The following is a 19,018-nucleotide window of genomic DNA, read 5'->3' on the forward strand; positions in this document are numbered from 1 at the left end:
ATTTCTCGGTTCTGTTATTTCCGCTGAAGGCATTAAGATGGATCCCGCTAAGGTCCAAGCTGTCATTGATTGGCCCGTCCCTAAGTCACGCGTCGAGCTGCAGCGCTTTCTCGGCTTCGCGAACTTCTATCGTTTCATCTGTAATTTCGGTCAGGTGGCAGCTCCTCTCACAGCCCTTACTTCTGTCAAGACGTGCTTTAAGTGGTCCGTTTCCGCCCAGGGAGCTTTTGATCTCCTCAAGAATCGTTTTACATCCGCACCTATCCTTGTTACACCTGACGTCTCTAGACAGTTCGTTGTCGAGGTTGACGCGTCAGAGGTGGGCGTGGGAGCCATTCTTTCTCAGCGCTCCCCCTCTGACGACAAGGTCCACCCTTGCGCGTATTTTTCTCATCGCCTGTCGCCGTCGGAACGTAACTATGATGTGGGAAACCGCGAACTGCTCGCCATCCGCTTAGCCCTAGGCGAATGGCGACAGTGGTTGGAGGGGGCGACCGCTCCTTTTGTCGTTTGGACTGACCATAGGAACCTTGAGTACATCCGTTCTGCCAAACGACTTAATGCGCGTCAGGCTCGTTGGGCGCTGTTTTTCGCTCGTTTCGAGTTCGTGATTTCTTATCGTCCGGGCTCTAAGAACACCAAGCCTGATGCTTTATCTCGTCTCTTCAGTTCTTCAGTAGCCTCCACTGACCCTGAGGGGATTCTCCCTGAGGGGCGTGTTGTCGGGTTGACTGTCTGGGGAATTGAGAGGCAGGTAAAGCAAGCACTCACTCACACTCCGTCGCCTCGCGCTTGTCCTAGGAACCTTCTTTTCGTTCCCGTTCCTACTCGTCTGGCCGTTCTTCAGTGGGCTCACTCTGCCAAGTTAGCCGGCCACCCTGGCGTTCGGGGTACGCTTGCTTCCATTCGCCAGCGTTTTTGGTGGCCCACCCGGGAGCATGACACGCGTCGTTTCGTGGCTGCTTGTTCGGTCTGCGCGCAGACTAAGTCCGGTAACTCCCCTCCTGCCGGCCGTCTCAGGCCGCTTCCCATTCCCTCTCGACCGTGGTCTCACATCGCCTTAGATTTTATCACCGGACTGCCTTCGTCAGCGGGGAAGACTGTTATTCTTACGGTTGTCGATAGGTTCTCTAAGGCGGCTCATTTTATTCCCCTTGCTAAGCTCCCTTCTGCTAAAGAAACGGCACAAATCATCATCGAGAATGTTTTCAGAATTCATGGCCTTCCGTCAGACGTCGTTTCGGACAGGGGTCCGCAATTCACGTCTCAATTTTGGAGGGAGTTTTGCCGTTTGATTGGGGCTTCCATCAGTCTCTCTTCCGGCTTTCACCCCCAGTCTAACGGTCAAGCAGAACGGGCCAATCAGACTATTGGTCGCATCTTACGCAGTCTTTCTTTTCGTAACCCTGCGTCTTGGTCAGAACAGCTCCCCTGGGCAGAATACGCCCACAACTCGCTTCCTTCGTCTGCGACCGGGCTATCTCCTTTTCAGAGTAGCCTCGGGTACCAGCCTCCGCTGTTCTCGTCTCAGTTCGCCGAGTCCAGCGTCCCCTCCGCTCAGGCTTTTGTCCAACGTTGCGAGCGCACCTGGAAGAGGGTCAGGTCTGCACTTTGCCGTTATAGGGGGCAGACTGTGAGAGCCGCTAATAAGCGTAGAACTAAGAGTCCTAGATATTGTCGCGGTCAGAGAGTTTGGCTCTCCACTCAGAACCTTCCCCTTAAGACAGCTTCTCGCAAGTTGACCCCGCGGTTCATTGGTCCGTTCCGTATTTCTCAGATCATTAATCCTGTCGCAGTGCGACTTCTTCTTCCGCGATATCTTCGTCGCGTCCACCCGGTCTTCCATGTCTCCTGTGTTAAGCCCGTTCTTCGCGCCCCCGCTCGTCTTCCCCCCCCATCCTTGTCGAGGGCGCACCTATCTACAGGGTCCGTAAGATTTTGGACATGCGTCCTCGGGGCCGTGGTCATCAGTACCTAGTGGATTGGGAGGGGTACGGTCCTGAGGAAAGGAGTTGGGTTCCCTCTCGGGACGTGCTGGACCGTTCGCTGATCGATGATTTCCTCCGTTGCCGCCAGGTTTCCTCCTCGAGTGCGCCAGGAGGCGCTCGGTGAGTGGGGGGGTACTGTCATGTATTGTCATGTTGTGTCTTGTTCCTGTTCTTTCTCTTCACCCTGTCTCCCTCTGCTGGTCGTATTAGGTTACCTTTTCTTACCCTCCTTCCCCCAGCTGTTCCTTGTCTCCTCTAACTACCTCGTTCACCCCTTTTCCCACCTGTTCCCTTTTTCCCTCTGATTAGGTCTCTATATCTCTCTCTGTTCCTGTTTCTGTCTTTGTCGGATTCTCGTTTGTGTTTCTCATGCCTGAACCAGACTATCGTCGTGTTTGCTGCAACCTTGTCCTGTCCTGTCGGAATCTGCCAGTTCATCTGACCTTGTCCTGTCCTGTCGGAATCTGCCTGTCCATCTGAGCCTACATGTGTTTCGTCATTAAAGAAACTCTGTTTTGTTAATTCGCTTTTGGGTCCTCATTCACGCACCTGACATATAGAGCCTAACTGGCAGTGTGTGAGTTTCAAGTTTTCACCATAAAAATGCACCTTTATAATAAAAGCATGTGTGATGCCGGTGGTAAGCTAATATTGTCACCCATGAGACTATTCTTTATTTATCTTGCCTTTACATATACTAAATAATAAAGGATTGCATTTGCGGTCACTTTTGATAATGGTGTTTTCTGCTAATGGAACATTCGCGTTTATAGCATTTTACCATGTGTATATTGCTGCGCTTATAATGTGTAGAAATAACCTAATAGTTTTTAAACATTTTAAGCTAAATGTTCTGATCTGTTGTGTCAGCCACATTGCATAAAAAACTGTCCCAGACTATGTTTGGAATATTTATTTCTCGCACAGAATAGAATGGGTCAACTTTTGTACTATGGGGGATAGTAGATTGACATAGGCTAGTGGTTTCGTTGTTCGTTAGGTCTACTCGTCTTGTTGGTTGACGATGTGGAATGTGGAACGTTCTTCCAGTATCTTCAATATGCACCTCAGAATTGGATAAGGATGCGCGCAAATTGCGTCCCCGATGTGTCGGTCTTCACTTGTAGCCTGTGAGAAAGACCTGATCACATGATGGAGAGCCATGTGAGTGCGAAATGCTTCGGATTGCGGAGCACACTCAAGGAGAACGGCACAAAGCAGCACTCCGGGCCTCAAAAGGCATGGATTTTTTTAGGGTGCATTACGGCCACAAAGGAGATGCCGCCGTGAAATTCGAGGCATTATTAAGTGCTTGTCAAATTGTGAATGAGAGACTATTGGAGTTGTGATTTTGTTCTGTGACTTGCCTACACACAATACCCAATGATGTCAAAGTGGAATTATGTTTTTTGAAATGTTTATAAATGTATTAAAAAAGAAAATCTGAAATGTCTTCATTCAATAAGTATTAAAGTATGTGGGCACCTGCTCGTCGAAAATCTCATTCCAAAATCATGGGCATTAATATGGAGTTGGTTTCCCCATTGCTGCTTTAACAGCCTCCACTCTTCTGGGAAGGCTTTCCACTAGATGTTGGAACATTGCTGCTGGGACATGCTTCCGTTCAGCCGCAAGAGCATTAGTATGGTCAGGCACTGATGTTGGGCGATTAGGCTGGCTCGCAGTAGGCCTTCCAATTCATTCCAAAGGTGTTCGCTGGGGTTGTGGTCAAGGTTCTGTGCAGGCTAGTCAAGTTCTTCCACACTGATCTCGACAAACCATTTCTGTATGGACTCACTTTGTACACGGGAGTCTTGTCATGCTGAAACAGGAAACAGCCTTCCCCAAACTGTTGCCACAAAGTTGGAAGCACAGAATCATCTAGAACAGTGGTTCCCAACCTTTTTTGGGTTCTGTACTCCTAAAACACGTTGACTTGCCTGAAGTACACCCTCATGCGTTTGCAACCGGCGTGATTCCTAGATTTGCTGTAAATTTGATAAAAAAGGTGGTTGACGCACCCAGTCAAGTTTGGCAGACTTGGTTTCAATGTCAGGGAAGTTGGAGTTGAACTCACTGTTGAGTTTGGGTAAATGGGAGCTTACTATTTGCACTATTGTCAACATCACCTGTTTAAAGAGGTGTAAAGCTTCTGAAAACAACTTACTTCCCCATCTTCACATTTCCTCTACCAGAGTTTGAACTTCTTCATGAATCAACACACTTTGTCAAAATTTTTAGGATGTGTGTGTCTACCTTGCAGAGTTCACTTAACACATCAGCAAGATTGGCAAGGCAGGATCTCTAGTCTATGTCCTCAAACACAGACACAAGGGGGTGTGACTGCTCAGACAGAAAATCACTTAGTTTGGCACGCAGCTCAAAAAGCCGCTACTATTTCCCTCTGGATAGCCAACGGACATCGGTGTGAAGCCGTAGCTGCTTGTGCTCCGTCCCACTGTCATCACAGAGCCTTTCAAACAATCGGTGATTCAGAAGCCTGGACTTGATAAAGTGAATCACTTTCACTTTGTCCTTCAAAACATCATGTAACTCAGGACTCATTCTCTTGCTAGCTAATGCCTCTCTGTGAATGATAGAGTGGGCTTTACCTTCTTTACATGGGCATTTCATAATTTCACTCTCCCAGGCATTGATACAGCATGAGCCGTGCACACAGGAAAACAGGATTTTCACCAATTGATAAATAATATCAACGCCCATGTCATCGTCCCTACGGCACACAGTGTTATATGACAATGGTACAGACTTCAGTTAATCGGCATCATAGTTTCTGTGAGGATAACAGCAGCAGGTACTCTAGTGCATGGAGCAAAGGATCACGTGCACTTGGCATGAGCAGAGGATCAAACATTGAGCCAACGGGTGGGCGATCACCCAGAGGCCAGATAGACAGAGCATTGCTCACACCCCAAAAGTAAAGAGGTAAAACTAGGCCTATAAAATAACTAGAGATTTCACACCAGTGACCTCAGTAAATGTTTTTCTGCCTATTCAAATTTAATATATTTTTTTGTGGGGTAATATTTTTCCTTCACATTTTTGAAAATCTTCCCAACATACCACCTGGGGATTGCCCACGTACCCCTAGGGGTACCCGTACCCCCGGTTGGGAAACACTGGTCTAGAATGTAATTGTATGCTGTAGCATTAAGATTTCCCTTCACTGGAACTAAGGGGCCTAACCCGAACCATGAAAAACAGCCCCAGACCATTATTCCTCCTCCATCAAACTTTACAGTTGGCACTATGCATTGGGGCAGGCAGTGTTCTCCTGGCATCCGCCAAACCAAGATTTGTCTGTCAGAATGCCAGATGGTGTCAATTAGATGGCGCCAACTGAGATGGCGCCAACAGAGTTGGTCGCCTCGTTTCGAGTCCTTAGGAAATTATGTATTTAGTTGTTTTTATGTATTATTTCTTACATTGTTAGCCCAGAAAATCTTAAGTGTTATTACATACAGCCGGGAAGAACTATTGGATATAAGAGTGACGTCAACTTACATTACGACCAGGAATACGACTTTCCCGAAACGGATCCTTTGTTCAGACCACCACCCAGGATATTGGATCTAACCCCAGAGGCCAACCCAAAACAACGTCGCCGCAGAAGGGGTAGATGGAGTGGCCTCCTGGTCAGACTTCGGAGGCGTGCACACCACTCACCACTTCTGAGTATATTACTCGCTAATGTCAAGTCGGTAGACAACAAGATGGATGAAATTAGGGCAAGGGTAGCCTTCCAGAGAGACATCAGAGATTGTAATTCTGTTTCACGGAAACAAGGCTCTCTCGGAATATGTTGTCAGAGACGGTACAGCCACAGGGTTTCTTCATGCGTCGCACCGACAGAAATAAACATCCCTCTGGGAAGAAGAAGGGAGAGGGTGTATGCTTCACGATTAACGACTCATGGTGTAATCATAACAACATACAGGACCTCAAGTCTTTTATTCACCTGACCTAGAATTCCTTACAATGAAATGCACATTATCTCCCAAGAGAATTATCTTCGATTATCATCACAGTCGAGTATATCCTCCCAAGCAGATACCACGACGACCCTCAAGGAACTTCACTCTATGTAAACTGGAAACCATATATCCTGAGGCTGCATTTATTGTAGCTGGGGATTTTAACAAGGCTAATTTGAAAACAAGGCTACCTAAATTCTTTCAGGACATTGACTGTAGCATGAGCACAGGAAATACACTGCTACTCTAACTTCTGCAATGCATACAAGGCCCTCCCCCACCCTCCCTTCAGCAAATCCGATTACGACTCCATTTTTCTCCTACGGTCCTACAGGCAGAAGCTCAAACCGAATGTACCCGTGACTAGAACCAGTCAACACTGGTCTGACCAATCGGAATCCACGCTTCAAGATTGTTTTGATCATGCCGACTGGGAAATGTTCCGGGAAGCCTCAGAGAATAACATTGAATTATATGAACATTGAATTATGACTAGATGAGTGAGTTTAAAAGGAAGTGGATTGGAGAAGTTGTTCCCACTGTGACCATTAAAACCTACCCTCACCAGAAACCATGGATAGATGTATTCACGCAAAACTGAAAACGCGACGCACCGCATTCAACCATGGAAAGATGACTTGGAATATAAACAGTATAGTTATTCCCTCCCAAGTCAATCAAACAAGCGAAATGTTGGTATAGGGACAAAGTGGAGTCGCAATTCAATGGCTCAGACACGAGACGTATGTGGCAGGGTCTACAGGCAATTACGGACTACAAAAGAAAAAACAGCCACGTCACGGACACCGACGTCTTGCTTCCAGACAAACTAAAACACATTCTTTGCCCACTTTGAGGATAATACATGGCCACCGACGCAGCCTGCTACCAAGGACTGCCGGTCCACCCCTCCTTCTCCGACGTGGCCGACGTGAGTAAGACATTTAAATGTGTTAACCCTTGCAAGGCTGCTGGCCCAGACGGCATCCCTAGTCGCGTCTTCAGAGCATGTGCAGACCAGCTGGCTGGTGTGTTTACGGACATATTCAATTGCACCCTATCCCAGTCTGCTGTCCCCACATGCAAAGGCAAAGATAACTGAACAAAATGAAGATCACCCAATAGCACTCACTCACTTCTGTCATCATGAAGTGCTTTGAGAGACTAGTCAAGGATCATATCACCTCCACCTTACCTGCCACCCTAGACCCACTTCATGCAATTGCCATCACACTGCACAATCTCATCTGGACAAGAGGAATACCTATGTACGAATGCTGTTCATACAGCTCAGCATTTAACACCATAGTAACCTCCAAACTCATCATTAAGCTTGAGGCCCTGGGTCCCAACCCCGCCCTGTGCAATTGGGTCCTGGACTTTCTGACGGGCTGCCCCCAGGTGGTGAAGGTAGGAAACAAAATTTCCCCTTCGCTGATCCTCAACACTGGGGCCCCACAAGGGTGCGTGCTCAGCCCCCTCCTGTACTCCCTGTTCACCCCTGACGGCGCGGCCATGCACGCCTCCAACTCAATCATCAAGTTTGCAGACGACACAACAGTAGTGGACTTGATTACCAACAACGACGAGACAGGGAGGAGGTGAGGGCACTCAGAGTAGGGTGTCAGGAAAACAACCTCGCACTCAACATCAACAAAGGAGATGATCGTGGACTTCAGAAAACAGCAGAGGGAGCACCCCCCAATCCACATCACGGGACAGTAGTGGAAGGTGGAAAGTTTTAAGTTCCTCGGCGTACACATCACATCACACATCACACATCGGCGTACACATCACGGACAAACTGAAATGGTTCACCTACAGGAGGTTAAATAAATTTGGCTTGTCACCTAAAACCCTCAAACTTTTACAGATGCACAACTGAGAGCATCCTGTCGGGCTGTATCACCGCCTGGTCTGCACAACGCATCACCTGGGGCAAACTACCTGCCCTCCAGGACATATTACTGCACTGTCGGAACTACAAGCTGAAGAATTTCGCTACACTTGCATTAACATCTGCTAACCATGTGTATGTGACCAATAAAATTAGATTTGATTGCTGTAGTGTGATTCATCACTCCAGAGAATGCTCTGGATGGGGGCGAGCTCTACACCACTACAGCCAACGCTTGACATTGCACCTGGTGATCTTAGGCTTTTGTGGGGCTACTTCACCATGGAAACCCATTTCACGAAGCTTCCGACGAACAGTTCTTGTGCTGACGTTGCTTCCAGAGGCAGTTTGGAACTCGGTAGTGAGTGTTGCAACTGAGGACAGAATTTTTACGCGTTACGTGCTTTAGCACTCGGCAGTCCCGTTCTGTGAACTTGTGTGGCCTATCACTTCCCGGCTGAGCCGTTGTTGCTCCTAGACAATTCCACTTCAGAAATACAGCACTTACAGTTGAATGGAGCAGCTCTAGCAGGGCAGAAAGTTTTATGAACTTACTTATTGGAAAGGTGGCATCCTATGATGGTGCCATGTCGAAAGTCAATGAGCTCTTCAGTAAAGCCAAAGTTTGTGTGTGAAGATTACATGGCTGTGTGCTCGATTTTATACACCTGTCTGCAACAGGTGTGGCTGAAATAGCCAAATCCTCTAATTTGAAGGTGTCCACATACTTTTGTATATAGGTATATCTCTAGCTGTCATAATAAACTGAGGATGGATCAACTACATTGTAGTTACGCCACAATAACCTAATTGACAGAGTGAAACGAAGCTTGTACAGAATAAAAATATTCAAAAACATGCATCCTGTTTGCAACAAGGTAAAGTAATACTGCAAAAAAGGGGTCAAAGCAATTCACTTTTTGTCCTGCATAGTGTGTCATGTTTGCAGCAAATATAATAACTGAGTGCCACTACATATTTTCAAGCATAGTGGTGGCTGCATTATGTTATGGGCATGCTGATAATCGTTCAGGACTGGGGAGTTTTAAAGGGTAAAAAAAAGAAACGGAGCTAAGCACAGACAAAATCCTAGAGGAAAACCTGGACAATAACCCAAAGCACAGGGCCAAATCTACCCCTGGAGTTGCTTACCAAGAAGACAATGAATGTTCCTGAGTGGCCGAGTAACAGTTTTGACTTAAATCTACAGTGCATTCGGAAAGTATTCAGACCCCCTTGACTTTTTATTTTGTAACTAAAGCCGTATTCTAAAATGGATTAAATTGTTATTTTTTTCTCATCAATACCCCATCACGACCAAGCAAAAAACAGGTTTAAATATTTTTGCAAATGTATTAATTAAGATTTTAAAAATTTAAATATTACATTTATATACATTTTCAGATGAATTACTCAGTACTTTGTTGAAGCACCTTTAGCAGCGATTACAGCCTCAAATCTTCTTGGGTATGACGCTGCAAGCTTCACAAACCTGTATTGGGGGAGTTTCTCCCAATCTTCTCTGCAGATCCTCTCAAGCTCTTTCAGGTTGGATGGGGAGCATTGCTGCACAGCTATTTTCAGGTCTCTCCGGAGATGTTCAAGTCCGGGCTCTGGCAGGGCCACTCAGGGACATTCAGAAACTTGTCCCCGAAGCCACTCCTGCATCGTCTTGGCTGTGTGCTTAGGGTCATTGTCTTGTTGGAAGGTGAACCATAGCCCCTGCCGGAGGTCCTGAGCACATTAGCATCAAGGATTTCACTGTACCTTTCCCTTGATCCTGACTTGTCTTCTAGTGCCAGCCACTGAAAAACAACCCAAGGGGATGATGCTTCCAACACCATGCTTCACCATAGAGTTGGTGCCAGATTTCCTCCAGAAGTGACGCTTGGAATTCAGGCTAAATAGGCCTGACTTGGTTTCATCAGACCAGAGAATCTTGTTTCTCATGGTCTGAGTTCTTCAGGTGCCTTTTGACAATCTCCAAGCGGGCTGAGGAGTGGCTTCCGTCTGGCCACTTTACCATAAAGGCCTGATTGGTGGTGAGCTGCAGAGTTGGTTGTCCTTCTGGAAGGTTCTCCCATCTCCACAGAGGAACTCCGGAGCTCAGAGTGACCAGGTTACCTCCTTGACCAAGACCCTTCTCCCCCGATTGCTCAGTTTGGCCAGGCGTTCAGCTCTAGGAAGAGTCTTGGTGGTTCCAAACGTCTTCCACTTAAGAATGGTGGAGGCCACTGCGTTCTTGGGCAACACACTGCTGCAGAAAGAGTTTAGTACCCTTCCCCAGATCTGTGACTCGACACAATCCTGTCTCTGTGCACTACCGACAATTCCTTCAATCTCATGGCTTGGTTTTTGTGGGACCTTATATATTCCAAATCATGTCCAATCAATTGAATTTACCACAGGTGGACTCCAATCAAGTTGTAGAAACATCTCAAGGATGATCAATGGTAACTGGATGCACCTGAGCTCAATTTCGAGTCTCATAGCAAAAGGACTGAATACTTCTCGAAATAACGTATTTCTGTTTAGTTTTTGTTGCAAAAATAAGAAAAAAATTGTTTTCGCCTTGTCATTACGGAGTATTGTGTGAAGATTGATTAGGCATAAAATGTATTTCATACATTTTACAATGAGGCTGTAATTCTTCCAGAATGCACTCTACTTGAAAATCTATGGCAAGACCTGGAAATGGTTGTCTAGCAATTATCAACAGCTTGTAGAATTTTGAAAAGAATCATGAGCAAATGTTGCACAATCCAGTTGTGGAAAGCTCTTAGTGACATACCCAGAAAAATTCACAGCTGTAATCGCTGCCAAAGGTGGTTGATTCTATTATGTATTGACTCAGGGGGTTGGATACTTATGTAATGAAGATACTTTGGTATATATCGTGTATGTGGACACCCCTTCAAATTAGTGGATCCAGCTATTTCAGCCAAACCCGTTACTGACAGGTGTATAACATTTATCACACACAGTCACACAGTCATGCAATCTCCATAGACAAGCATTGGCAGTAGAATGGCCTAACTGAAGAGCTCAGTAACTTTCAATGTGGCACCGTCATAGGATGTCACCTTTGCAACAAGTCAGATCTTTACATTTCTGCCCTGCTAGAGCTGCCCCGGTCAACTGTAAGTGCTGTGAAGTGGAAACGTCTAAGAGCAACAACGGCTCAGCTGTGAAGTGGTAGGCCAAATAAGCGCACAGAACGGGACCGCCGAGTGCTGAAGCGTGTAATTCGTAAGAATATTCTGTCCTCGGTTCCAACACTCACTACCGAGTTCCAAACTACCTCTGGAAGCAACGTCAGCACAATAACTGTCCGATTGAACCTTCATGAAATGGGTTTCCATGGCTGAGCAGTCGCACACAAGCCTAAGATCCCTGTGAACAATGCCAAGAATCAGCTAGAGTGGTGTAAAGCTCGCCACCATTGGACTCTGGAGCAGTGGAAACGCATTCTCCTGAGTGATAAATCACGCTTCACTATCTGGCAGTCCGAAGGAAGAATCTGGGTTTGGTGGATGCCAGGAGAACGCTACCTGTCCCAATGCATAGTGTTAACTGTAAAGTTTGGTGGAGGAGGAATAATGGTCTGGGGCTGTTTCCATAGTTCGGGCTAGGCCCCTTAGTTCCAGTGAAGGGAAATCTTAACATTACAGCATACAACGCTCACCCAGAGGCGGCGCTCCTAGTAGGCAGGGACCTTAATGCAGGGAAACTTAAATTCGTTTTACCAAATTTCTATCAGCATGTTAAATGTGCAACCAGAGGAAAAATAACTCTGGACCACCTATACTCCACACACAGAGACGCATACAAATCTCTCCCTCACCCTCCATTTGGCAAATCTGACCATAACTATATCTTCCTGATTCCTGCTTACAAGCAAAAATTAAAGCAGGAAGCACCAGTGACTAGATCAATAAAAAAGTGGTCAGATGAAGCAGATGCTAAGCTACAGGACTGTTTTGCTAGCACAGACTGGAATATGTTCCGGGATTCCTCCGATGGCATTGAGGAGTAAACCACATTAGTCATTGGCCTCATCAATAAGCGCATTGATGATGTCGTCCCCACAGTGACTGTACGTACATACCCCAATCAGAAGCCATGGATTACAGGCAGCATCCGCACTGAGCTAAAGGCTAGAGAGGGACCCTAACTCGAAAGTTTATAAGAAATCCCGCTATGCCTTCCGATGAACCATCAAACAGGCAAAGCGTCAATACAGGACTAAGATCGAGTTGTACTACACTGGCTCTGACGCTCGTCGGATGTGGCAGGGCTTGCAAACCATTACAGACTACAAAGGGAAGCACAGCCGAGAGCTGCCCAGTGAAACGAGCCCACCAGATGAGCTAAACTACTTCTATGCACGCTTCAAGGCAAGTAACACTTAAACATGCATGAGAGCTTCAGCTGTTCACACTCACGCTCTCCGTAGCCGATGTGAGTAAGACCTTTAAACAGGTTAACATTAACAAGGCCGCAGGAACAAACAGATTACACAGAGACACAACAGTGGTAGGCCTGATCACCAACAACGATGAGACAGCCTATTTTGAGGAGGTCAGAGACCTATCCATGTGGTACCAGGACAACAACCTCTCCCTCAATGTGATCAAGACAAAGGAGATGATTGTGGACTACAGGAGAAGGAGGACGCCCCCATTCTCATCGACGGGGCTGTAGTGGAGCAGGTTGAGAGCCAAACACACGAAGACGTCAAGAAGTCGTGAAGAGGGCACGACAAAGCCTATTCCCCCTCAGGAGACTGAAATTATTTGACATGGGTCCTCAGATCCTCAAAAAGTTGGACAGGTGCCCCATCGAGAGTATGGTTGCATCACTGCCTGGTATGGCAACTTTTCAGCCTTCGACCGCAAGGCACTACAGAGGGTAGTGGGTAAGGCCGAATACATCACCGGGGCCAAGCTTCCTGCCATCCAGGACCTCTATACCAGGCGGTGTCAGAGGAAGGCCCTAAAAATTGTCAGACTCCAGCCACCCTAGTCATAGACTGTTCTCTCTGCTACCGCACGGCAAGCGGTACCGGAGCGCCAAGTCTAGGTCCAAAAGGCTTCTTAACAGCTTCTACCCCCAAGCCATAAGACACCTGAAAAGCTAGTGAAATGGCTAGCCAGACTATTTGCACCCCCCCCCCCTCGTTTATGCTGCTGCTACTCTCTGTATATTATCCATGCATTGTTACTTTAGCACTACCTACATGTACATATTACCTCAATCACCTCAACTAACTGGTGCCCCCGCACATTGACACTGTTCTGGTACCCCCTGTAAATAGCCTCGCTATTGTGCTTTTAAATTATTATTTTTGGCTTATCTATTTTTTTTACTTAACACTTATTTTTCTTAAAACTGCATTGTTGTTTAAGGGCTTGTAAGTAAGCATTTCACTGTAAGGTCTACCTACACGTGTTTTATACCTGTTGTATTCGGCGCATGTGTATTTCTCTTCCACTTTGACATTATAGTATTTTGTGTAGATCGTTGACAAAAAAATGACAATTAAATCCTTTTTAGTCCCACTTTGTAACACAACCACATTTTGAAAAAGTCAAAGGGTGTGAACACTTTCTGAAGGCACTGTATATCTGTTTGGGTTTACCAGGATCTGCATGGTGTACTCTCATGAATGGTCTCTCCATCTCTCGAGGTGTCCTTGCTCAAGGAGTAGGATAGTGGATAGGCAATAAGGTACTAAAGTGCTATGACCCCAAGAACCCTAACACCGTGCCCTTAAACACTAATCGCGTTGACAGATGCGGTTACTGAACACTACCTAACTCTTTACAAATCTCCACCCCTTTAATCTGACATTTTCTAACGACAGGAAAGTAGGTCGAGCTCTACGAGCCGCTCGTAATGAAATCCCCCATGTGACCCTGGAAAGCCTGACAACTGTATCACACTTTATTCGCTTCAAGGCAATTCCAAGGCATAGAGCAGGTGAAAGATTATAGATAAAACTACATTACCCAGCATGCCTTTCAGAAAATCTCTCTTTGTTTGTCGTGGGAGAGTTTGACAGATGATGGAGAATTGGCATCGCTGGACCTCAGCTCTCAAGGAAAAGGCTTTCAAAGGCTTTCAAAGTCAGCGCAACACAGGATTCCTTGGCAGGCTGAGGACATTTATTAACTGAAGTTTATTTGAGCAGTGCCCTTTCCCAGCTTGTTACCCTCTCTCCCAAACCCACCTTCCACCCCCACACAGCTGTCCCTTTCCCATTTGTTTTGGTTGCAGAGATATTTCAAATATCCACCTTAATGCACCCCTTTGCCTGCTTCCCCCTTAAGCTCCATTTTAGGGCATGGTGGTATACTGTATTTTACTATATACCGGTATTGATGCACAGACCGGTTTGAGTTTTTACATTACCTTCTATCACGGCATTTGAATGTTTGGATTGTTAAATGTTATACGCCGTGTGTAATAGTTTTATAGTTTACTCCGCTACTTGAGTCATCTCTTGTAGCTCTCTCCATGCCGCTTTCCACACAGACCTAGCCCTGCCCCCTGTCACTTACGGAGTACATTTGATGTTCCTCAACCATGACACACTTGCGTTCAGTCTGCATGGTCAGTGCAGCACATGCAACAATGTTGATGACAATGATGCTGTTTTCACTTTGCTTCTTCATATAAAACAACTAATGTTCTAGCGGTCTGTAATGACACTATTAGTTTGTGTTTCTTACATCTGAAAAAAACGTCTAGTTTGTCTTTTCTTAGCAAGTTGGGCCTAAATCGTGTTAGCCGCTAATGCTAATTGCTGGTTAGCTGGCTAGCTAATAAATGTACTGAGTCAGAGCAAACGTAGCTAGCTATCCAGCCTGATAATACCAGTGATGGTGTAGACCTAAATCAGCATGTTGTCTGTGCAACAGTATCTTCTAAATCAAAGAGGAATACGCAAAGCATCATTATGTTAGCTACATGAAGTAGCTAAGATAAAGAATATAGGGTCCACTAGGAAACACTTATTAACACTTTGGTTCCTACCCTGTCACAATAACTTCTCCTGGCATTTTCCTTCATTGTCATGGCAAACAGCACTGTATTCAAAGTGCCCACTATTATATTCTAAGTATAGAATTAGAATAATCATTCTATTTCCATGATTCCAACAGTTCACCCAAGTGTTTTGCTCTAAATCGCAATTGCAACATTTGGTAAAAAATAAGGCCTAGATTGTTTGACCATATCGTGCAGCCCTACGTGGCAGTGTGGAAATGACCTCAAATGAGTGGAGGAAATGCCGAAATTTTTAAAAAGTATAGTGATATTATATTTTGGCCATATCGCCCAGCCCTACTCCAGACCACTCTCACTCATCAACCAGGAAAAGAGCAACAGGCCAGGGTAGAGTATCTCCTGAACTCCAGCCCCCCACCAAATTTACGCCATGTCTGACATTTACCTCTGTCAAGAAAGGTCAGATTGCTATTCCCCTCTCACATTCCAGGCACGTGCTTCCCAGGGAGACAGGTTTCCAGGGAAACCGTAACGGGCGCACATGTGACAACGTGACGGAACGCTTGTCTGTGAGGCAATGAATCCTGATAAAGATTTCACCATTTCCTGTAAAAATGCCCTGCTCCTTAGAACTGCTTAAGTACAGTGCCCTAGTATGGGATGTGGTCTACTGGTAAACACTTTTGTCAAGCGTTCTGGTACTGGGCAAATTCCTTTTGGGAAAACACTCCTAAGGGAAACCCAAGGGAGAAAGACTGGTTCCAAGTTAACACCCAGAAGACATTGTCAAAATATTGGTAAACTCAAAGGATGCAATGCGTCGCTCACGAGGCAATACCCACTGTATTACAGTATTCAGCTTTTGTACTGTAATGCAGTGATAGAGGCATCGTATCTTCATTGGTAGACCAAAAGGGACAGACCAAACAAAACTTCTGTGGGACAGTGGTATTGACTGTCATGGGTAAACCCCTTCAGGGGAAAGTCCTAGAAAATCCTGGCACTCCATTCAACGTGGAGCAAAATACTGGCTCAACCCTGCGTGATCTCTCAGAGCCTATAAAAGCCCTTAATGTCATGTCCTTGTACCTCAGTATCTTTTTCTCCACTGCTACTAAATGACATTGGATCTATCTACCTTTGTCTGCCTTTGGTATCCTACACTTTGGTATCCAACCCAGTGAATGATGACTGGAAGATTATAATCCTGACTATGCTAACACTGCATTATTCTACGTGATTACTGCAACCTTAATCTTGAGTCTAACAACAGTATTTCTTGAGTTAATTGACATTATGCCCTACATACTCCTGATATGAAATACCTTTTGTACTTCACTCAGGCTTCTGTAAAATTAGTCCTTTCCTATCTTTAACGGCATCCAAACCTAACAGACACATTGCTCTGTTATCCCCAACTCATCTGGGAAAACCACGGGGATCATTCCATGACAACAATCCTATCGAGAGACCAGGGGAGGGGCATCCAAAGCAGTTGTTAGGCAGACATGTCATTTCAACCTATTGGTGATCTCTAAAACAACATGGGGAGCTACATGTCTGAGCCTCTAATGAGTCCAGTGACGGCACCTTAAAAATTATATTTAACAAACGGCCAAACAATGTGAGGAATGGCGGCCAAAGAATTCAGAGCATCCACATATTTCCGAGGGATATACAGAGGGAGTAAATATGTTTACCAGTCTATGTGTGGGTACAAGAGAACACTCCAGATGCAACTTCTACCTCTATGCCAAAGACTTAAAAATGATATTGGCTGCTATTCAAAACCCCAAGGCAAAGTCTTGACCAGTTCACTTAAACCATTTCAAAAGAGTCTAAAACAGAGAGCCCAAGCCCAAATTAACATTTGAGGCTTTTAGCAGACACTCTTATCCAGAGCAACTTAGAGTAGTGAGTGCATACATTTTTGTAATATTTAATAGGTGTCCCCCGTGGGAATCAAACCCACAACCCTGGCGCTGCAAGTGCCATGCACTACCAACTGAGCCACACAGCACCCATGTGGCTCTGTTGATATCACTGATATCATGCCATTTTATGCAACGATGTTGACACCTTTCCAAGTGAACACAAGCTGTATTCTTTCTGTTACAGAGCTTAATTCTATTTGAAATTTGCCTAGCCATGTTGGGTTTTGAGCGGGGAAAACTAGAGTGAATTGTATACCTCTTTCTTAGCAATATGGATACCATTATCCTGTCGCTTATAATTGAGGGAAAACTTAAGGCATGGCACCCAACATAATCACAACCAATTACCTAACACGAGGAGTGTAGCACCTTATCTAGAAGACTGCTTTTTTTTATCATTGACATACAGTGCCTTCAGAAAGTAGTAATATCACAACAATATGTGGAATAAGTCAAGTGGTGTGAATACTTTCTTAAGGCACAGAAGGCTGTAACCGTATTCAAAACTCCTTTTAACCATTTGTTAGACTGTCAGTGTCTCTCACTTTCTCTTATTACACACTCAAAAGAAGTCAAAACAAACAGACATAGTCATGTACCTCATTCCTGCCCCACGGTCTTCAGGAGACATCTTAGGAGCTCTAGTTTGGTTCTGTTACGATATTAAGGTAGTCCGAAGAAGACGTGGTTCTGGATATAAGTACTTGTCTGTCACAGCAAAGCTCTACAAATCGTTCAGGTCAAGTCAAGACACAGTTGACGTGCCACGCAGCGCGAGACCAGCTAGTGTTTATCTTCAATGAAGCCTGAGCTTGACTATTTCAACCAGACCCATCTAAAAATAACACAGGTCACACAGCATTCCATCAGGCAACTATCAAGAGGACAGAGAGGTTGGGGCAGGGTGGTGGGTGGTGGGTGGGGGGTACGAATACACCAGTGACAGGGTGGGAGCTGCCCCTCTATGTCAGTGTCACTGCCCCCCTCTGTAAAGTTTGGGGGGGCACAATCTGTTTATCAGATATCTTTGAGTGTGTGTGTGTTTTTTTGTGAGTGTGTGTATGTGGGAGCGGGGTTTCAGAAGTAGAAAGCAAGCACATGTCATTGTTGTCTTTGTCGAATGTTGACGCCATATCCGGTGTAAACTACTCAGAAGTTGCGCAAATGGTAGCTCTCCCCTGCTAACAACAGTTCAGTTACAGTCTTTATTTAGCCGTAGTGGAGTAAACATTATGTTGCAAAGTTACGCAAACACGATAATGATTGTTTAGGTAACTTTTGGCCTTTTTTTTATCATGTTAAGGATATTTTAAGTTGAGGAGCATTGATGGGGCTGAGTTCTGTGACTAACTGTAATCAGTAAAGTTACCAGCAAAAAGAATGAAATCAGATTACAGATACTTTTGAACAACTAGATTACTTCTAGGATTACTGTTAAATTCAGAAAGGATGTTTGCGAAACAATCGTTGATACCTTTCTGTTTTCCCAATGACATTCAAATCAGCATTGAAAAAAGGTTCAAGTTTGTTCTGCCTGAGCTAGTCTGACCACAAGTCAGAGAGCACTTTAATGACACACCCAAGTGCGTTTGATGGATCACGTAAAAACGGAAAAGAGCATGAATTGGTTTTTGTAGGCCACAGGCAAAGCAATGTCTTCAAATGGTGCGACTGCTGTCGGCATCCAAAGATTATCCAACTTGAATAAACGCTAAAATGGAAAGCTGTTTTAACATATATCTATTGAATTTTTTATATCAATAAGTGCACCACCCTGACCAAGGCCTTTCTCCCCCGATTGCTCAGTCTGGCCGGGCGGCCAGCTCTAGGAAGAGTCTAGTTGGTTCCAAACCATTTAAGAATGATGGAGGCCAATGTGTTCTTGGGAACTTTCAATGCTGCAGAAATGTTTTGGTACCCTTCCCCAGATCTGTGCCACGACACAATCCTGTCCTCCTCTCGACCTCATGGATTGGTTTTTGCTCTGACAAACACTGTCAAAAGAGGGACCTTATATAGACAGGTATGTGCCTTTCTAAATCATGTCCAATCAATTGAATTTACCACAAGTGAACTCCAATCAAGTTGTAGAAACATCTCAAGGATGATCAATGGAAGCAGGCTGCACCTGAGCTCAATTTTGAGTTTCATAGCAAAGGGTCTGAATACTTATTTTTATAGATTTGCAAACAT

At 45.3% G+C, this 19,018-nt stretch overlaps 1 protein-coding gene across 4 annotated transcripts in view; it reads right to left on the reverse strand.

Annotated features, from left to right (window-relative positions):
- Positions 1-19,018, reverse strand: part of retreg1 (reticulophagy regulator 1) — a 95,636-nt gene that overhangs the window by 17,997 nt on the left and 58,621 nt on the right. Inside the window, exon 1 of one of the 4 annotated variants that reach the window (XM_021612611.3) lies at positions 17,425-17,673. The exons of the other annotated variants lie outside the window; for them this stretch is intronic. Coding sequence (XP_021468286.1) covers positions 17,425-17,456 — 32 coding nt within the window. The 5' untranslated portion in view covers positions 17,457-17,673. Of the gene's footprint in view, positions 1-17,424; positions 17,674-19,018 lie in introns of those variants that run through there. 4 annotated transcript variants of the gene reach the window in all.

Source organism: Oncorhynchus mykiss, chromosome 8 (genome assembly GCF_057628025.1).
Source record: "Oncorhynchus mykiss isolate SJ-2025 chromosome 8, ASM5762802v1, whole genome shotgun sequence".
NCBI lineage: Eukaryota > Metazoa > Chordata > Actinopteri > Salmoniformes > Salmonidae > Oncorhynchus > Oncorhynchus mykiss.